The sequence below is a fragment of the Colletotrichum tamarilloi genome (genome assembly GCF_030869305.1).
Source record: "Colletotrichum tamarilloi strain Tom-12 chromosome Unknown Scaffold_155.1, whole genome shotgun sequence".
Taxonomy (NCBI): domain Eukaryota; kingdom Fungi; phylum Ascomycota; class Sordariomycetes; order Glomerellales; family Glomerellaceae; genus Colletotrichum; species Colletotrichum tamarilloi.
Window position 1 is genome coordinate 1 of NW_026849538.1, and position 18860 is coordinate 18860.

An 18860-nucleotide genomic window follows, 5' to 3' on the forward strand; every position below is an offset into this window, starting at 1 on the left:
TCCTCGAGAGCCTGACGAAGCTGATCTTCGGTATATTGAGGCATTATATATAGAAGAAGACATGTGCAAAAGATGAGCCCATTTGGACGCGAATTGAAAATGTTGTGATAAAAGGAGGTTGGGGGTGGGCATTGGGTTGTGGTGGATTTTCGCGTTTTTGTGGGTGCCAGAAACAAAGGGGGGTGCCAGGAAGTGGGTATGTTGACTTATCTCGCAGCTCTTCTCAGCACCAAAGCGCGCTCTTGGAAGCATTTCTTGGCTCCAAAATTGTTCTCCAGCGTCAATAACAGGACGTATCAGGTTCAGAATGTCAAATCCATCACCACACGCTTCGGTGAGCCCAAGAAACGAATCGCAAGATTCGCCGGCAGCTCCTACAGCCACTGAGCCCGTTGCCGCTGCGACTGAGCCTGCAGCGATTGACGTCGATGATGGAGCAAGCGTATGTCTGCAGAGTACTCTGGTACATCAATCATGGAAACTAATGACTAGGTCTTACGGGCGGCTAGGAAAATGCGTCCACGATTGATGATCAAATGTACGCAAGCCTCACTACTGCCTTTCAAGGTCTGAGCTCTTGGGGACGAGGAGCTAATCGTCGCAGGTCCTCATACACAGCCTCGCTCACGTCTTCAGTCGTGGATTACCCAACAGAGTACGGCCGTCGGTACCACGCTTTCCGCGCTGGAGGTATGTCACAGGAGCCTTGGGGCCACTATGTAGAGCTCCACGAACGCTCTGGTCTTCATCACGACTAACGGAAAGTAGCGTACAACTTTCCCAATGACGAGGTCTGGGCCCTTCCTTGTCGCTGGAAATGATGCGCGGGCTGAAGATTCGGGTGTAGGACGAAATGGACCGCCTCGATTTGGTGCACACGTTGATGGTCAAGACCATTGGAAATAAACTATTCCTTGCGCCTATCAAGGAAGCAAAACTGCATCGCGTTCTGGATGTTGGTACCGGCACTGGCATTTGTACGTTGCAATGCGCTGCTTTGCAATCTCTCCGTCGTCTTCTGAGTTCTCATACCTATAGGGTCCATCGAGATGGGAGACCTGTTCCCTGGAGCCGAGGTACGGTGTGACCTGCCCGTATGGGGAAGAGTACTAAGAGTGTGTTAGATCATCGGCAATGATCTGAGTGCCATCCAGCCAAAGTGGTATGTCCACCAGCACCAAGGCATTGAATTAAACATGTTAGAACCGGCAAATTGGTGATTCGCTAAGAGTCCATCGCAACAGGGTTCCGACGAATGTCAAGTTCGAAATCGATGATGTCGAGAGCGAGTGGGTTGGGCAGAACAAGTACGACTTCATCTTCAGTCGATACCTGTCCGGCTCGCTAGCAGACTGGCCAACCTACGTCAACAGGGTCTCTCAGTAAGTTCCCGGATTCTAGACTTCCCGTCCTTTCTAACAGCGCGTCCAGAAATCTCAATCCTGGCGGTTGGGCCGAATTCCAGGACTGGAGCTTCATGCTCCAAAGCGACGACGGCACGCTCAAGGACACCGCTATCCAGCGCTGGGCTGACACCTTCATGGACGCCTGCAAGGTATTTGGACGCGACGCCCAGATCGGTCCCAAGCTCAAAGACCTGGTACAAGATAACACCGACCTTATCAACGTCCACCACGTGCCGTTCAAGATCCCCAATGGTCCCTGGCCCAAGGACGCACATCTCAGAGACCTTGGGATGTGTAACTTGATTCAACTCCTGGAAGGGCTCGAGGGATTCTCGCTCAAGCTCCTCTGCGGAGGTCTTGCTTGGACGAAGGAGGAAGTACTGGTCCTGTGCTCTCAAGTTCGTGAGGAGTTGAAATCGGGCAAGGTACATGCGTGGTATCATTAGTAAGTTGTCGCTATGAGATGAGATGTTCAACCACCTGGGCTGTTTACTAACTCTATGCGCAGTGACGTTGTCTATGGACAGAAGCCTGAGAAGGAAGAATAAGAGCCAGGTGATGTGTTGCGTAAAGTATTCAGCTTCCTCACATGGTGCAGGTGATGGGAACAGATGATAGTACATAGTGTCCTCTCGGCGCGGCATCTAGATCACAACTCATCCTTCGCCCTTTCCTCCTCAGTCATCCCAATCTTCTGACGCTCTACACAAATCCAACCAGAACCATCCGCCTTCGCAACCAAGGGAAACCTACAGAAAGGAGTCTTACTCTCCGCCACCTCACCTTCAGCCAGTCCCATAACAACAGCATCCAACTGCTCCGGCGCGACCCCCTCCTCAACCCACCGCCTCAAAGCATCCAAAGCCCTCAAAGGAAACCCAGCCCCTCTAGGCGCAGCACAATGCGTAGTCCCAGGAACCTCAAAAAACCTGAAGTACCCCTCGGTCTCAACTTGTTCCTCTCTCCCTCCATCAACCTCCAGGACCTTGCCATAATACCGCCTCATGGCATTGATGGTGATAGCTTCATCGTTGATAGAATGCCACGCAATCATCTTCCCCCCAGCCTCCCTGAATCCTCTGAGATCAGGTTCATCGCTCCCAATCATATCCCCAAACTCCTCCACCGTCTCCCTGAACAGCCGGACAGCCTCCCGTCTCGTCATACTCGCCGGATCATACCCAGCATCCTTCTTCACCAACAGCCTAATCCAATCCGTAGCAATCGTAAACGGCCGCCCACGACACCTCCCTCCCTCACAAACAGTATTCGCCAACGCCATCAACCCCGTCGCAGCAGTCCCCGCCGTCGAGCCTGGAAACAAACTTCCCCCTTTCTCATCAACAGGCCCCCTCATCAAAGCCTCAGCAACAACAACCGCTCCCTCAGAAACCCTCCCCTTAACCCCCTCACACTCGATCTCCCTCCCAAGCACCACCCTCGGCTCGAACGAACAAAGATCATCCCTCGCAATAACCCCGTCCTTGACTCCATCCTTCTCGTCACAGGCCTCGACCGCAGCCTTCTGTATAGCCTCCATCTCGCAAGCGGAAGGATACACGCCCACCTCGTTCATCACCACCTGAGGCCAAAACATCCCCATCAGCAACGCGGGAAAACTGACTGCTGGACACCCGACGAGAATCCCGTCATAGGCCCCCGGAAATCGCTGCGCCATCGCGAGATCCTGCCTCCCGCCGGTAGAACACCCGCTCCAGTAGGAGAAATTGGGTTTCCGGCCGTAATACTCCGAAGCAATGTATTTTCCAATGAGCGTCATCTCATGCAACCCCCTATACGCGAAGTTCTCCAACGCATCAAGATTCGGTTTTCCATCTTTAAACAGCCAGGAATCTGCTGTACCGTATGGATCATGTTCATAGCCACCATTCGTAGCAGCAACAGCGTATCCTAAAGCGGTATACCCCGCCATCACATCGTCACCAATCTCACCCGCCAACCACCCGCCGCCACCAATGCCCAAGAAGCGGGAATTATAAACATCCTGGAGAGGCAACCAGACGTGAACTGTGACGACAGAGTGCGAGTTGGGGCGGGTGTATGAGACGGTGACGTTACACGCCGTCACGCCTTTCGGGGGCACGAGTGCTGCTTCAGGTTTCCATCCTGAGTTTTGGGTGAAGTCCGTGAAGGGGTTGGCGGTGGTGGAGTGATATATGAGGTCTCCGACTTGAGGGAATGAGAAGGAAGTTGGTGAACAGGGTTTTGCGGCAACGTGGACTGAGGTGGCTAAGGCTAAGCCGGCTAGGATGAGTGGACCGGCCATGTTGAGTCTGGAAACCGTCGTTCTGGTGAAGGCTAAGCTTCATGGATTGTGGTCATGAAGAGCGATACTAGATATATGAATGATAGCTCGCTTAGTTCGTACATCGTACTCGTATGCTTAAGCGATGAGGAGCAGACTACGTTGACTGTGGAGTCGCGGGGTCCGCGCAGAGTCCGACTATGTAGCACCATAAATCCCTGTTGACGATCGTCTACGGACTACTCCGTTGGAGTTTGCCAGTAGGTACGAGCAAAATAGAGCTTTACCTTGCAAAGTAGTTTGTATGTAAAACACGGTGAGAAGATGGTGGCATGCCAACAGGTATCATTCCTCTACGTCTATCATTCACAAATGTAAAATAACACCATCAACACCTCTTTGTCTAGCCATCCTCAAGCGGCCTCCTCACAAAGATCTCCAAAGCCCCTCTCATCTTCTCCTCAACAGCTTTCCTCTCCTTATCTTTGGCAGGCAACCCCACCCGGCACACAGCCTTGCCAAACACCTCACCGACCCTCCTCTCTCGAAGACGCCGCCTCGCCAACGCAGCCTCAGCAGCCGCGTTGCCGCCCGTAAGCCGTCTAAAGCTGAGACTCCGCCTGTTGGGCTTCTGCATGGTCAGCGCCTCGACCTCTGACCGCGAGATGGGAGCCATCTCCGCGACCACTTTGCACAGCGTCGCCGTGAGGAAGACAAAGGCGATATTGTGATTGGGCGCCGTGGCGAGGATGTCCAACACCGCAGTCTTGTCGTCTTCGACTTCGGGTGGTGACCGTGCTGCGGCCGCTCCCAGGTGAGGGATGGCAACTTCGATCTTGGCCCAGAGGGCTGCGGTGATGATGCCGTCAGTCAGGCCGCTAAGGAAGAGAAGCAGGACCTCGGCGAGTACTTCGAGGCGGTATAGTGATGGGACTTCAACGGGAAGCGCTTCGACAAGGGGTTGGTCATTGTCCAGTGCCTCGATTAAAGCGATAATCTGGCTGTCACGGGACTCTTTGTCTTTGAACAGCCATGCGGTCTCGTCAAAGGGCCAGCCGGGCTTGTCAGCCGGGATGACATGTTCCTCAATCATGTTTGCTTCCGCGATGGCGCGGAGCATCATCACCTCGACAGCTTCTGTAAGCTTGAAGAGCTCCTTAGGAGCAGCGCAGCGGACGTCGAGATCGTATGGGATGGCACCGGAGCTCTTGCCATCCCTCGACTTCATGAAAGCCCGAATGCCTCCGTCGGGAATACGGATGAGCTCGTCTATCGAGCGTCCGAAACACGTCGGAAGCCACGAGGCGCGGACTGGAATGAAATGGTCTCTGCCGTCTTCAACACGCAGAACCAAGATGTCCTCAAGAGTTGACCGGCCGTCGTTGAGGGCTCGGACATGGGAAATGTCGCTAACGTATATCTCCAAAACACCACTGACCGTCTCGCCGGGTTCCAAGGTGACCTCGTCGCCCAGATCTGGCGACCCCTCTGCGCTTTCGTCAGCGGCTGTGCGTTTGAATGATGATCTTAGCCAGGCTGGTGGGCTCGAAGCCTCGGAATCCTCCTCAATCGTGGGTTTCTCAACAAAAGCAAACTTGGCCGGCACTCGTCCAGTGTTTGCGATTGTCAACGTTGCCGTATGTTTGCAGCGGTAGGCAACATCTCCAAAGTCGACGGCTTCACCAAGGTCCACCCCATCCTCACCCTTGGCTTGCATGTCTGGGTCGTCAAGGATGACGGTGACGAGAGGCCGTCCCTCGTTCTCGGCACGATCCAGCTCCTTTGCAACTTCGGCATGGACTTTAGCCTTGAGATCCGGCACCACCGCGTCGTAGTCGAGCGTGAAGATGGAGATGATCGGCTTGTGGTCTGAGGAAATGATCCGCTGGTGTGAAGTGTAGATATCGAGCTGTATTCTGTCCGTGAATCCTTCCTTGGTGACAACTTCCTCTGGTTCGTTATCATCTTCTTCATATTCGTCGTAATCGAGGCCAGCTTCGCCCGTAGGCACCTCCTCGCCGTCCGCATCCGGGTCGTAGCTGAATAGGACGTCGTCGTCATCGGTCGCATGGTCGATACCCCGCGCTGTCATCTCCTCGTCCTTCTTCTTTGCCTCCTCGGCCTCCTTGACCCTTTGCTCATATTCCTCCCTGTCCTTTCTTGTTCTGTACAAAATACGATCGCACCAACTCGGGGCTCTTTGTTTCTCGCTCGAGTCAAAGAGACTAATAGTCCCGACGTCGTATTTGTACGAGGGCAGGAAAGTGATTTGTCCTTCGCGCCAGCCGTCGTGGAAGGCCTTCCTCTCCTTGATTATCCTCCTTAGCTGGTCATGCGGCAGAAGAGAGTCCAGGGTTGCTTGCAACGACGCAGGATCATCACTTGGGTCAGGCAAAAAGTCATCGGGATCTGGCAGGGAGCTTGAGGAATCATCAAAACTAGCCTCTGATGATAGAGTCGTTTCGATCGTTGAGGTGTCGTCATCCGTGTAGTCACTCTTCTTTGCGCTCTTGACCACTAGAACCTCCTCGCCGGCGATAACTTTGCGCCCCCTTTTGTCCAAGTCGTACTCGCCACGGGTGTGTAGTTGAAGCAGGCGCCGGATATCATTACCGGGCAGTCCATCCACACGGAAATTCAAGTCACCCACCCAGAAGGCAAAGTCCTCGTCGCCAATCTTCTCCGGCTCAGCTTCATTTTCTCCTGCCAGATTGATCGGGTCAAACTGCGTCCTTGTCAAAATCTGCCCGACGTCCCACAATCTCCGGTCCAGGTATGTCTGCTCCGCGCCGCTAGCCAGGTGGCAGTTGACAAAGACCATGCGGGTTGTCTCCCCGAGCAGTAGTCGCGTAGTTACAGCTCCCTTGTTCCCCAAGTATCCAAAGAGGCCCGTTCCGACAGAGACTGTGCTCACGTTGCTGACTGTAGGTGCTACCTCAGGGGAAGCATAGGCCAGCAGCAACAGACCAGACATTTGCTCTGCGGCAACGAGCTCGTATCCATCCGGCATGGCTTCTTCCAGGGCTTCTTTCCACTTCTTCATAGGTCCTTGATCGGATGCCATGCGGTTCATGTAGTCCCTTGCCATATTCAGGTCGACAATCTCCTGCAAGCCCAAGACGTACAGTCCGACCTTGTCGCCTCCGACCAAGTGCACCGAGGCATTCGGATCTTGCTCTTCAGTCGCATCCTTGGCCGGTTCCTTGGTTCCGTCCTTGGCGGCTGGCGGAGGATCCGTCTCTACCGTATCGTGATCTGCGATGTTGAGCCTCGAGAGCGTAGTGTCGAGACCATATCCGTCAACGAACCAGCTCGCCAGGTCCTTGTCGGTGCCAGGACACGCAGCCACGTTCCATGTTCCAATCTTGACCCGGATCCGGTGTGGGCGTACGTACTCTGCCCGACGAGCGTAGACGGCACGGGCAAGGGACTGCGGCGTGGACGAGAGGTCGACGGGGTCTGATGTCGTGGAGGGGATGGTCTCGGAGGGGGGCGCCATCGCGGGAGCCGAAGCCATGCGCTGGTTGCTGCTGAGATGCAAGCGAGCGAGCGAGTGTGCAGAAGTCGTAGTTTCGAAAGGTCCCTAGAGAAAGGGAGCTCTGGGGGTCTAAGGGGGTATTATTTGACGGGGTCGGGGGACGGTGCTGGCGGCGGCGGCGGCGACGGCGGCTAAGAAGAGGTGAGACAAGAGGCCGGTCCAGGGTCCTCTGCTTTGGTGTGTCTGTTGTTGGTCGTCGATCAGTCCGGCGTGGCCCGGCGCATGATGTTCGTATCTTGGGCGTGGCTACGAGTCGTCGTAAGTGAGGTCACGGACCAGGATGGCTTCAGTTATGCGCAGGAGTCGACCAGGCGCGAGAGGGAGCCGAAGTAGTAGTCAGCGAGATGGCCTGGATGTTGGATGAAACTTGGATGCCCTAGAAATGTACGGACGAGCCGGAGCAGAGAGGAGACTGGAGGGGAAGAAGATGAACAAGATCTGAACAGTCTTGAAGTCGTTAAAGGCGTTTGTTCAATAAGATGTTGCAGAAGTATCCCGCTACCAGGTATATGGAGTAGAGAAAGGGAGGGAAAAGAGACTGGGGAAGGGAAAGATTGTCGCTGGGATCTCTCGTCCACAGATTCCCGTCGTCGGACGCCTCGTTTCTGGGTCGCAGGACCGGTGACGTGCATCTTTTCCCGGGGGGTCGCACCTTACAGTCACTGACAGCGCTGCGCTGGAATGACAGGGGGTTTGCTAGGGGACCCCTCTGCATTTCTGCACTGCCACAGCGCTGGGATTGGCGGGGTAGACTCGCGTGCTTTATCGCGATAAGATGTCGATAAGCCGATAAGGCACCTACGGCCTGAAGACGGGGGAGATCCACCTCGCACACTGACCTCATCCGCACCTCTTCCGAAGCAACCAAGCTTCACCTTGCTCACCTTACACCTTACAAGTTGACAACACCACAACCTCCAACTTCACGATACCTGCTCAACTCTCCTACGGACAACACTCGCCGACGACTCTACGACCCACATACAAACACCAACCCGACTCCAAGCTCACATTCCTACAGCAACACTACACACACACACACACACACATCACCAACACCACCACAATGTCCCGATCAACCCCCCGTCGACGCGGCGGCGGCCACGCCCGCCACTCCTCCCAAGGAAACCCAATCTCCGGTCCCCGCCCCGTCCAATCCGACTACGAATCCGACGCGGCGCACTACATCGACTCCCACCCCGTCCCGGACCCGAACCCAGCCCTCCTCAACCGCACAAACACGGACCTCAACCTCTCCGTCCTCCGCCGTTACCTCCCCTCCATAAACTCAACCCTCTCCATCGCCGCCAACGCCGTCGTCTACACCTTCAATCCCACCCTCCCGGGCTGGGACAAGACGGGCATCGAGGGGACCTATTTCCTGTGCATGCAGGACCCCGTCCCCGGCGCGGCACCAAATCCGAGAGCATGCATCTTTGTGTTGAACCGTCGCGGCCTGGAGAATGTGATTCTCGATCTCAGCGAGGTGGACGACTTTGAAGTCATGGACGAGATCTACATCTTTCGCCTACGCGGAACCAGCGAGGAGGCGGCAGAAGGAACCAACAAAGTCATGGGCATCTGGATCCACGCAGACAAGGAGGACACGCGCGTTATGAACGCCGCCCTCATCTCCGAGACGCTGAGACACGTCCGCCTCGCCCAGGAGCAGAACGCCGTGGCTGGTTTCGGCGGCCCCGGTGGACCAGGCGGCGAAGAGGAGCTGGGCCCCGCGATGCAGGCCATTGGCCGGAAGCTGAGCTTGAGCGACCTGTTTGGCGCGCAGAATGGCCTCCAGGGTTAGGAGCCCGCGGTTTATGCTGCGGGGATCAAGGCGCGAGAGTCTTCGGTGAGGGGATGGGGTATTGCGGAGGCGTCTGATGTGTGGGGAATGGCCAAGATTTGCCTGCTTGGAACTGAGATGAAGAACCTTCAGAGACGTTGAAGTTGAAGTTGAAGTTGGTGTTGGTGTTGGTGTTGAAGCTGGGGCTGAAGACAGAACAGCGTGGAGAGGAACGAACTGCACGATACATGTCCTTGGGAGAAAAGGGGAACGCTCCGGAGAGCGTGACGGTTGAACCAATGATACCCTTGATTAAGAAAGAAAGAAAAAAGTCATTTTTCATACATGAATGCAAAGTCGTCATGGGACTCGGCAATTCTGCCAAAGTCCCTCCAGTCGTGACTCGCAAAGTCTAGGGGGCTGCGTTTCTTTTTCTCTATTACAATCCCCAAAAGCCTTGACCCTTCCTAGACCATGCTCGCGTAAAAAACTCCCCTACCATTACCAGCAGACTCTTGAGTGAAACCCATCGCCCAGACTAAGACGCGGAAAGTAAACAAAAGATACGAGGGTCTCGCTCATACGGTGCCACTGATGCTGAGCTCGCGAATCTCCTGCAGCACTTGCTCGACACGCTGATCCAGCTGGCCCTGCGCATACTGTTCTCTCGTATCCGCGTCCAAATACTGCTGCACCTGCGCCATACGACTGTACGCCTCAGCGCAGAAGCGTAGCTGGATCTTGACGAGGGCCTCGAAGGTGGGGTCGAGATACGGCACGCGGAGGTCGATGAGCTGGGGAAGTTCTGACGACAGCTGCTCGTTGAGCTGCTCGTAGGCGGCCTTTGCCATTTCCATCTCCTTCTCGGCGCGGGGCAGCTTGGTCACGTCCTTGTCGGGCTTCTCGACGAGCTTCTTGACCTTGGCACGTAGCGCATCGTAGTCGAGGAGCTTGTGGCCGCGCTTCTTGATGCCTGGGAAGGGTCAGCAAAATGACATAGGAGTGCAGCCTGGGTTAGACCGACATTCGTTTACGTCTGGGAAATAAGCGCAGAAGCGTGAGATGGGCTCGAGAACGGTTTGCCTAGACGACGTATTAGCCATTATGCTGATACCCGAGTCGTCGCCAGTGATCATACTGGTAAGGACCATCCAGCGCCTTAATGGTCTCGGCATCAAGGTCCTCCACTGCCTGCTTGTAACTTCTGCTCACGCCGTCCTTCGCGCCAGAGTCTCCGTAAAAGGCGTCTATCGTCTCGGCAATGCGCATCTGGGAAGCAGTCATGGCTGTTGCACAAAGTTAGCCCACAGCCATCCTTGGCAAAGGGGGGTGCATAGTCGTAGACCGCCAAACCCACCTCGCAATGAATCCAAGTAGCCCTTTGCCTCCTTCTGCAACCGCAAGGAAGCCGTCTCCATGGTTCTGAATCGTCTGCCAAAAGAAGTCTCAGTATTGTGTTTCGTTTCGTCGGGCGTCTCGGCCTTGGGGATAGGGTGTAGCCCACCTCTCTTCCACCTCGTAGTCGCGGTCGTTGGTCTTCTCCACATGGCCTGCCAAGATCAGAACCTCTTCGTATTTCATGACTGTAAGTTGGGCAGAGAGGGCTTACCCGTCTTCATCATCACCTGCGTCGTCGCGCGGTTGACATTTTTCTTGAATCCTGTAGCCAAATACCATCAGTTCAGATCCTTCGTTGTTGGTATCCTCCATTTCCTTTTGCTCAGGTTGCGCCCGAGGAGGGTCCGAGACTCTCAAGTCGTACCTGCCCACGACATCTTGGCTGTCTTGCTGTGTGTTTCCTCTTAGTACTCGGTGCTAAGGTTCGGAATAAGAATTCAAAGGCACTAGAATGCTCGAGTGGGTAGTGTATGTGAACTGATCACTCGGTGGTTTCGGCAGGTATCGTTGTTCGTAGGAAGGCCGTTTCGTCGTCCGGAGTTGAATTGATGGGGGGGGTGGTGCACTGGGTGGTGGAGGGGGAGAAAGGAAATGCGGTTTTGATTGCGCGGACGAATCACTCAATGCACCTGGAGCACAGCACCTGAACATGCTGGGGAGACCCAACTGCACCTGGGCAGCGCCCAGAAACGGAAACCGACGTCAGCGAACAGAGGCTTTGGAGCTGCGCCACGGCCTTGTTGGTGCTAGCTCCTCTTAGCGCCGGGTAGCTCTGTGGCTCAGCCCTGTAGGCAGCCTGTATTGCCGTGCTTACCTAAGGCAGCTAAAGCCAAGGCGGTGGGCGCAAGTGCCGTTTTCCGATTGTTCACTCCCCGGTGACTCAGCGTCGATGATTAGGTAAGGAGATATTTGTGCAGCCGTGCATGAGGCCAATTCGGCCCAGAAGCTTTCTTGTGCAAACACAAGCTGCTAATACGACTTTTTATGCACACCTTGTTAGACCAGGAGAATGGCCTCAAATTCTTTATGCTGACGAAGATATGTTCAGTCCAGCCTTTCATAATGTTACAAGTCCCTGGTTTTCATAGCCTCTCATGATAAATCTCAACACCACCACTTTATCTGAATTCACTCATCTCATTACATTACAGACAGCACCAAAGAAAAGAAATAAAAATGAGCGCACCTCGTTTTCTACTCATCAGCCTGGGAAATCCAGAGCCACACTACAACACCCTTCACTCCGCTGGTCACCATGCTCTCAACTCTCTACAAAAACTCCTGGGTCCCTCTCAACCCGCCTTCCATAGAGGCCGCTTCGGTGGCAGCTCCTGCCTGGCCTCAATTGGGCCCAAATACGCAATGATCCAGAGCCCCTCCGTCATGAATGTAACCGGGAAATGGTTGGCAAAAGCATGGAAGGAAACCCTCGGCACCCGGAACCCAGCAGACCTAAGTCTCATCCTTGTCCACGACGATCTTGAAGAGGACCTGGGCTTCGTCAAAACAAGAAAGTGGAAGAGCAGTCACAGAGGCCACAATGGTATCAAGAGCGTCAACAACTGTCTCCGCGAGGCAGATTACCCAGAGTCAAAATGGGCGAGGATAGCAGTTGGCATTGGACGGCCCGATCAGCGCGATCACTCTACGGTATCTAACTACGTCCTGAAGCGCATGACCAAGGACCAATGGTCTGCCCTCGAAACCAACGGAGGCCCTGGCGTGCTTGAGTGCCTTCTCGCATTCGAGGAGAAGCTTGACGCTGCAGCGGGGAAGTGAAGTATCCGAAGCTTCACCCAGTTCCCCTCCTCTACCTCATACCCTCGGCGCACGGTAGCCCACATCCTACCCTGCATCCATTCTGAGCCTCCAACATGAATAAAGGCATCAAAAATGCAGCAGGAGACGACGGTCGTTGCGAATGCGTCTCTTGATAGCCCTAGGACAATGCTGAGTCTGTCCCTGGTGCCGGGCGCGCAAAGCAAAGCCTCATGTCGTCGGAGCCAAAGGCTATGAGGAAGCCACGGGGCGAATCAATTCGCCATCAGTGAGCGTCCCATTCCTTACTTCATGTAGCCTCATCGGGCCCAGGCCGCCCATCGAGCCATTTGCTCATGTACGGCCCATCGAGCCAGTACCCGAGCTTAGCGTAGTAGCTTCTCACACCTACACCAGAAATAACACTAATCTTTTCGCTGCCGTGTTCGTCCCTTGCAATTCTCTCTGCCTCCTCCATCAGGAGCGTGCCGAAACCCTGGTGCTGGAACTTCTTCGGGTCTCTGGCGTGTACCGGCACTGCGGTACCGTAAACGTGCAACTCTCTGACCAGACTCGTTGGCTGTCCAACGAGCTCCTCTCGGTACGTGTACTTTTCGGTGCACTTTCGTAGACGCAACAGGGCAACGAGAATGTCCTGCTTCGGGTCCTCGTATGCAAGGAACGTTTCCCATCCGCCGTTGGCTGTGTAGTCTCGTCGCACTAGCTCGATCTGGTTCGGCCTAATCTTGTTCTTGACCTCGTTGACACCGACCTCGCGCGTCCGCACATCTCGACATGTTGTGCCGAAATCCTTCATTCTTGCCAGTGCCAGTTCACGCAAGTTGCCATTCTCCACACCAGACGTGACCAAAGGCATGGGGATATCTCTCTGGACTCGATAAATACGTGTCCATGGCGGGATAAGCGCCAGAATTCGCGCAACCAGATCGATCAAGCCGTTGGGGGTGTAATTCTGGTATCGGCCTGTGCGCCACAGCTCGTAGAGGCCAGTGCCTCTGATGACGAGAGTCGGGTAAATCTTTAGACCGTCCGTACGGAACGCAGGGCTCTCAAAGTACTCCCGGAACTGGTCCAGATCTCTCTCCATGCCCACGTTAGGCAAATCAGGCATCATGTGACTGACCACCTTGAAACCAGCGTCCTTGGCCAGGCAGAACGTCTCGGCGACGGCGGCAACGGTGTGGCCACGATTTGTGTCTCTTGCGACGTCTTCGTAGAGCGACTGGACTCCAATCTCCAACCTCGTGCAGCCGTAACGCAACATATCCGTCAGATGCGGCTGCCAACAGTAATCCGGTCTCGTCTCGATTGTGATACCAACGCACTTGATGTTGCTCATCTCACTAGCCTCCACTGCCTCGTCCACGTTCGATGTCTGATATCCGCTGAGCGCATTATGTAATTGGGCGATAAAGTCCTCCCTGTACGGTACCGGCAGTGACATGAATGTGCCACCCATGATGATGTACTCCACCTTGTCGACTGAGTGACCCAGAGACTTGAGCTGGTCAACACGTCCGCGGGCCTGCTCAAAAGGATCGTAACGTGCGCGAATCGCTCGCATCGATGTGGGTTCGTATCCGGTGTAGGATTGTGTGCTGTATTCGAAATCGGAGTCTGGACCGCCGGGGCAGTATACGCAAATGTTGCCCGTGTAAGCAATGTGCGGACATCTGTGAGGCTTGCACATAACGGCCACTACAGCGATACCCGATGATGTTCCTAGCCGATCTAGTAAGCATGCGTCCGTTTGTGCGGAGAATCAGGGAGACGGCATACGGATTGGCTTTGCGATGAGCTTCGGCAAGATGTATTTCTTGTAATGCTCAGGGATCGCAGCAATAATGGCCGTCAGAGGCGGGATATTGGCGAGCTTGTGCTTTCTCGAAAACTTGTTGCGCAAAGAATTGAGGTTGAGATCCTTTGGCGGGTTTTTGGGGTCCCTGATAGCCTCGTGGTCTTCGATAAGGGCGTTGGCGACATCTGCGCAGCATCGTAGGAAGCGCTCGTTCTCTGGTGGGAGGTTGTCGTTCTTGGACCGCCCCTTGGTGACGGTGACGGTGGTGGTCGCCATCTTGAGGGGTATGGGGGGCAATGTGAGTTCAGTGGGCGCACGTCTCTTCGGTCGTTCGTGGAATTATCGTGGTAGAATTTTGATTCGAGGTTGATCGCGTGATTTTCGTGATTCCACCCCCGTAGCGTGAAGTCGTCAGAGTCATAAATCGGAGTGTCGTTGGGGGTTGGAGAGTTGACTGTCCGATCACTTTGGAAATTTTGGAGGAAACCGTCAAATGCAAGTTGCTGGATGGTGGGGTAGATCAGCCACAGCTTCACCCATTCGGAGACGCCACACGTCAAATCTGCATGTTGAAGTCGGTACGTACCGCACGTACCGTTCAATGCAGGAGGGGTTTGGCAGGCACAGCTGGCAGGGTGCCCTTCGGTGCCTTCCCAATGTTCCCATCTCTGAGCCGTGCTGATTGCCGCGGCCTTCATTGGTCCGGTCGGATCATCCCCTTCACCGAATCGCCGAAATGGGCCACGGGTTTTCCCGGGCGTTCGGGTCCCGTGCTTGCCTCGTGGAGTCGTGGCTCGCCTGCTGCAGACCCGGTTGTCTCGCAAAAGAAGCGAAAGAGCTCGGTTCAAGTTTTGCTGCTGACCTTCCCCTACTGCGAGTTTGACCCTTCTTTCGGAAAGTGACGTGAATTTGCATTGCAGCCACAGCTATCTTCTCTTTTTCCCTTCCCCCACGATAGCCGCCATCTGCCATCCTCTCTCACCAACGAGATCCTCCTCCGAATCCCATTACTTCCTCTCCTTAATTGGCGCCGCGGTTCTTTCGAAGCTGCGCTGTTCTACCTATTTTAACACACACATACACACACATCGCCCAAGATGCAGTCCCTGAGACAGATGCGGCCGGCAGGCAAGCTCCTGAACCAAGCCGCGAAGCGTGCATACAGCGCCTCGGCAGCTGGCCCTTACACCAAGACCATCGACAACCTGCGCATCAACTCCGAGACCAAGGTGCTTTTCCAGGGCTTCACTGGCAAGCAGGGAACGTAAGTGGTGTTATCTTCCTCCGATGCCCGAGGGGCCGACTACCTCAGTAGCACATGTTTTTCCACCCCTGTTTGGGTGTTTTGGGGAGAGGCATATCTGGCGATATTTACTTTGTCCGCGCCTGCGCAGATTGATAGGCATGAAAGAAGATCAGTCTCAGCTAACAACAATTTGCGACACAGCTTCCACGCGCAACAGGCCATCGACTACGGTACGCGATAATAACTCCGAAGCAATTGCGCGACCCATATCTCTCTCTCGCGCATCGCAAAAACCTTACTTTGGAAACACTCCGAGGCTGATATCAATGGACATGTACAGGCACCAAGGTCGTCGGTGGAACGAACCCCAAGAAGGCTGGCCAGGAGCACCTCGGTCTCCCCGTCTTCGGCAACGTCAGCGAGGCCGTCAAGGAGACTGGCGCCGATGCCACTGCCATCTTCGTCCCGTACGTTAACTCTACAATATCGTAAAGAAAATCCCTGGGAGAATAGGATGTTGACCTAGAATTCAAACAGCCCCCCTCTGGCCGCCGCCGGTATCGAGGAGGCCATTGCCGCTGAGATCCCCCTCGTCGTCTGCATTACTGAGGGTATCCCCCAGCATGGTATGCTCCCCTTTGCCCTCTCCAAGTTCCTCTAAAGCTTCAAAGCTCTGAAGTGAAGCTTTAGAGTGGCTTGAACCTTGAAGCAATCTCGCAGCTCGAATACTCACCATCCCCCAGACATGGTCCGCATCACCAACATGCTGAAGACGCAATCCAAGACCCGCCTCGTCGGCCCCAACTGCCCCGGTATCATCGCCCCCGGCCAGTGCAAGATTGGCATCATGCCCGGCTTCATCCACAAGCGCGGCCGCATCGGTATCGTCTCCCGTTCCGGTACCCTCACCTACGAGGCCGTCAACCAGACCACCCAGGCCGGTCTCGGCCAGTCCCTCGTCGTCGGTATCGGCGGTGACCCCTTCAGCGGCACCAACTTCATCGACTGCCTCAACGTCTTCCTCAAGGACGAGGAGACGGACGGCATCATCATGATTGGCGAGATTGGTGGTTCCGCCGAGGAGGACGCCGCTGACTTCCTCCGCGCCAACAACACCGTCAACGGCGGCAAGCCCGTTGTCTCCTTCATCGCCGGTATCTCCGCGCCCCCCGGCCGCCGCATGGGTCACGCCGGTGCCATCGTCTCTGGCGGCAAGGGCGGTGCCGACTCCAAGATCTCCGCGCTCAAGTCCGCCGGTGTCATTGTCGAGCCCTCCCCCGCCGGCCTCGGCAAGGCCCTCTACGACGAGTTCGTCCGCCGCGACCTCTTGTAAAAAAAAACCTGAACCACATCATATCTTCCAGACGTTGAAGGGGAAAGCTTCAGCTGTGTATGTAACATGTTAAAGAAGAGATCTTTGTGTTGAGAGCGTAGTCACCGGGATGGTCCCTTCGTGTCGTTGCGGAGGATAACGGACGGCGCTACCCCCATTGCATCGTGCGGGTTGCGCTAAATGCGTGTGCGTGTGTGTGTTTGAACATGTTGCCCCAAATAACTTGATATAGACTGGAGGTTGGGCAAGGAACAATAGGGCAAGCATAGGGAAGGAAAGTGGAAGAAATGGGAAAGTTTGAACAAGTTCCTCAAGACTTCACGAAGTGAGAAACATTGCGGATCCTCTCTCCCATTCCTCTCCATCTCCAGTTTTGTATCTCCAATTCCCCAAGCTTTATAAACATTTTTTTATTACCGCGAGATATATGCAATGCTACCCGCTATCTCATAATCCTCTGACCTCATTCGTTGCGCTTCGCGCCATCTCGGCATGTAGGGCCCTTTCCGTCGTACGACTCCCCATACAACATACAACCCCCGAGTAATACCAACAAGGGTCCCGTCCCCGAACCCCGAGGGGAAAGCGGCTTCGGCCCAAAAAAAACTGGGGACCAGTATCCGGAGCAAAGGATGCGGCTTTCATGTTGGATGATGTGGATTTTGAGTCGCCAATCTACTTACTAAAGAGGCCAATGCGACCTTGGTATGCGAGAAAGCATACATAAGCTAGGGCTACCTGTGTATCTTACAAAAAACACTCTTTGCTAGAAAGCTGCTGGAAAGCAGTGATGGGAGAAGAGTAGAAGAAACCAAAAACGTCCCGCGTGCCCAAAACGCCAAAAGTCCGCGATGCGGAACTGCTAGAGCCAAACGCTCAGGCAGGCAAATACTCCGTGCCCCGTTCAAACCAACCGTCCTTATTCCCGCCTGGATACCAGACATGCGACACGTTGCCGTCAAAGCAAAATGGTCCATACGAGCGCGCGAGCAGTGAGTTCTCGAAGGCGGCATCCTGAGCTTTTCAAGCCAGGATTGCTCCGAGTTCCCTCTACCGCATCGCCAACGAACCACTCGCCACGAAAGCCAGAATTCCACTAATGCCCAACTCTAGAAGTAGACCAACTCCATACTCGATGCAATGCTGCCTGTCATCTCATGATTTACCGTGTTCGTGACTTTGTACTCCTATCGCCTCGGAGCGAATGAGGTGATAGCTGGGTGGCCGTCGACCTCGATCGACCGTTCCGTCGAGCAACCTTTCTTCGGGTAGTCGAATCATTGCTCACCGAGGAGGTGGGCGGTGATGTCGCCAAGGTACGCCTCCTCTAGCTCATAGTCCATGCCACCATTGCGGTCGATTCCAATAAAGGTGAAGGCCTCAACGACAGCATCGAGCTCGAATCCCATGCCGACAAAGCGGTCAATAAGATCCTTATTGTAGCCGGCATACCTAAAAACCTGTCAGCCTTGTTTCTTTATGCAAATTTCCTGTGCTGTAGACTCGTCCAGCGTGCAGCCGACTCTTGAAAACACACCTGTTTGCGTCATCTTGCTTTACTTCGGAAGCAACTTGCTTGTACTTTGTTGTGTCAAAATCCTTTGACGGTGCACCAGCGTGCTTGACGGCCCACTCGTGTGCCTTTTTCGCAAACCCCTCGGGGTTCTCCAGCATCATCTTGGCCACCTCTGCGTCTTGGGGATCCTTGGGATTCGGGAACTCGAGCAGCATGCGGAGGGAAAGCAGCGCCGTCTTTATCGTCTGCACGGGGGACCAACCACTGCCCAGTGTGTCGAGACAGATGGCTCCCTATCCCAGTTAGCATCTCTGGTGCTGGTGGTCTTGGAGGGCATATATGTTGTGAAGGATGGCGAAACAACCACAACGAGGCGATGGGAGAAAGACTCACGGTTTGACTGCTGACATTAGGATGCCAGATCTTGGTGATGAACTTAATGGTGGGAGATTTGAAGGGGTAGCTGTCGGGAATCTTAATGTCGACTTCATACAAGCCGCCGGCGTATGGTGTATCGGGAGGTGCGGGAAAGGAGCCCTTCAGATGCAGCAAGTTGGCCTCGTCGAGCGGCTGAGCAAATACTCCAGAGTTGTCCTTGTCATTGCGAATGTCATGCAACTCCTTGGTGATGCGTCGCTCCTTGGGGGTGGACATGTTGCAGATGCGTTGCGGACTCGATGGGGGTTGTCGATGGGTATTCCTTAGCAGTAGGGTAGGTGGTGCTGAAGATCCGAGACGTGTTGTTTATAGAGTATGTAACGTAATTAAAATTTCGAGTTGTGTGATTCGAGTCGGTG

General features: G+C 54.7%; 10 protein-coding genes across 10 annotated transcripts; 5 read left to right on the plus strand and 5 right to left on the minus strand.

Moving 5' to 3' along the window:
* Positions 1-307: 307 nt before the first annotated feature.
* On the plus strand, positions 308-1954 carry CTAM01_15256 (methyltransferase domain-containing protein; the record flags this gene model as incomplete). Its single annotated transcript, XM_060531254.1, has 9 exons — positions 308-442; positions 510-690; positions 769-791; positions 848-977; positions 1039-1076; positions 1125-1162; positions 1245-1382; positions 1432-1851; positions 1915-1954. The coding sequence occupies 9 exons, from the start codon at positions 308-310 to the stop codon at positions 1952-1954; spliced, it is 1143 nt and encodes a 380-aa protein (XP_060374140.1).
* Positions 1955-2055: 101 nt separating this feature from the next.
* CTAM01_15257 (tannase and feruloyl esterase) lies at positions 2056-3693 on the minus strand (the record flags this gene model as incomplete). The annotated part of the gene is made up of 1 exon (XM_060531255.1): positions 2056-3693. One exon carries the CDS (start codon positions 3691-3693, stop codon positions 2056-2058), a length of 1638 nt encoding a protein of 545 aa, XP_060374141.1.
* A 382-nt stretch (positions 3694-4075) lies between these two features.
* On the minus strand, positions 4076-7189 carry CTAM01_15258 (endonuclease/Exonuclease/phosphatase; the record flags this gene model as incomplete). The annotated part of the gene is made up of 1 exon (XM_060531256.1): positions 4076-7189. One exon carries the CDS (start codon positions 7187-7189, stop codon positions 4076-4078), a length of 3114 nt encoding a protein of 1037 aa, XP_060374142.1.
* A 1087-nt stretch (positions 7190-8276) lies between these two features.
* On the plus strand, positions 8277-9014 carry CTAM01_15259 (Dcp1-like decapping family protein; the record flags this gene model as incomplete). The annotated part of the gene is made up of 1 exon (XM_060531257.1): positions 8277-9014. The coding sequence occupies one exon, from the start codon at positions 8277-8279 to the stop codon at positions 9012-9014; it is 738 nt and encodes a 245-aa protein (XP_060374143.1).
* A 557-nt stretch (positions 9015-9571) lies between these two features.
* CTAM01_15260 (hob3) lies at positions 9572-10768 on the minus strand (the record flags this gene model as incomplete). The annotated part of the gene is made up of 7 exons (XM_060531258.1): positions 9572-9966; positions 10018-10076; positions 10132-10279; positions 10351-10424; positions 10498-10543; positions 10603-10653; positions 10756-10768. The coding sequence occupies 7 exons, from the start codon at positions 10766-10768 to the stop codon at positions 9572-9574; spliced, it is 786 nt and encodes a 261-aa protein (XP_060374144.1).
* Positions 10769-11567: 799 nt separating this feature from the next.
* On the plus strand, positions 11568-12170 carry CTAM01_15261 (peptidyl-tRNA hydrolase; the record flags this gene model as incomplete). Its single annotated transcript, XM_060531259.1, has 1 exon — positions 11568-12170. The coding sequence occupies one exon, from the start codon at positions 11568-11570 to the stop codon at positions 12168-12170; it is 603 nt and encodes a 200-aa protein (XP_060374145.1).
* Positions 12171-12330: 160 nt separating this feature from the next.
* On the minus strand, positions 12331-14244 carry CTAM01_15262 (ELP3 family histone acetyltransferase; the record flags this gene model as incomplete). The annotated part of the gene is made up of 2 exons (XM_060531260.1): positions 12331-12401; positions 13950-14244. The coding sequence occupies 2 exons, from the start codon at positions 14242-14244 to the stop codon at positions 12331-12333; spliced, it is 366 nt and encodes a 121-aa protein (XP_060374146.1).
* Positions 14245-14624: 380 nt separating this feature from the next.
* Positions 14625-14870, plus strand: CTAM01_15263 (uncharacterized protein; the record flags this gene model as incomplete). The annotated part of the gene is made up of 1 exon (XM_060531261.1): positions 14625-14870. One exon carries the CDS (start codon positions 14625-14627, stop codon positions 14868-14870), a length of 246 nt encoding a protein of 81 aa, XP_060374147.1.
* A 195-nt stretch (positions 14871-15065) lies between these two features.
* Positions 15066-16547, plus strand: CTAM01_15264 (succinate-CoA ligase; the record flags this gene model as incomplete). Its single annotated transcript, XM_060531262.1, has 5 exons — positions 15066-15232; positions 15416-15444; positions 15555-15681; positions 15752-15840; positions 15958-16547. 5 exons carry the CDS (start codon positions 15066-15068, stop codon positions 16545-16547), a joined length of 1002 nt encoding a protein of 333 aa, XP_060374148.1.
* Positions 16548-17824: 1277 nt separating this feature from the next.
* On the minus strand, positions 17825-18717 carry CTAM01_15265 (ubiquitin-conjugating enzyme; the record flags this gene model as incomplete). The annotated part of the gene is made up of 3 exons (XM_060531263.1): positions 17825-17999; positions 18085-18356; positions 18457-18717. 3 exons carry the CDS (start codon positions 18715-18717, stop codon positions 17825-17827), a joined length of 708 nt encoding a protein of 235 aa, XP_060374149.1.
* Between the last annotated feature and the right edge of the window lie 143 nt (positions 18718-18860).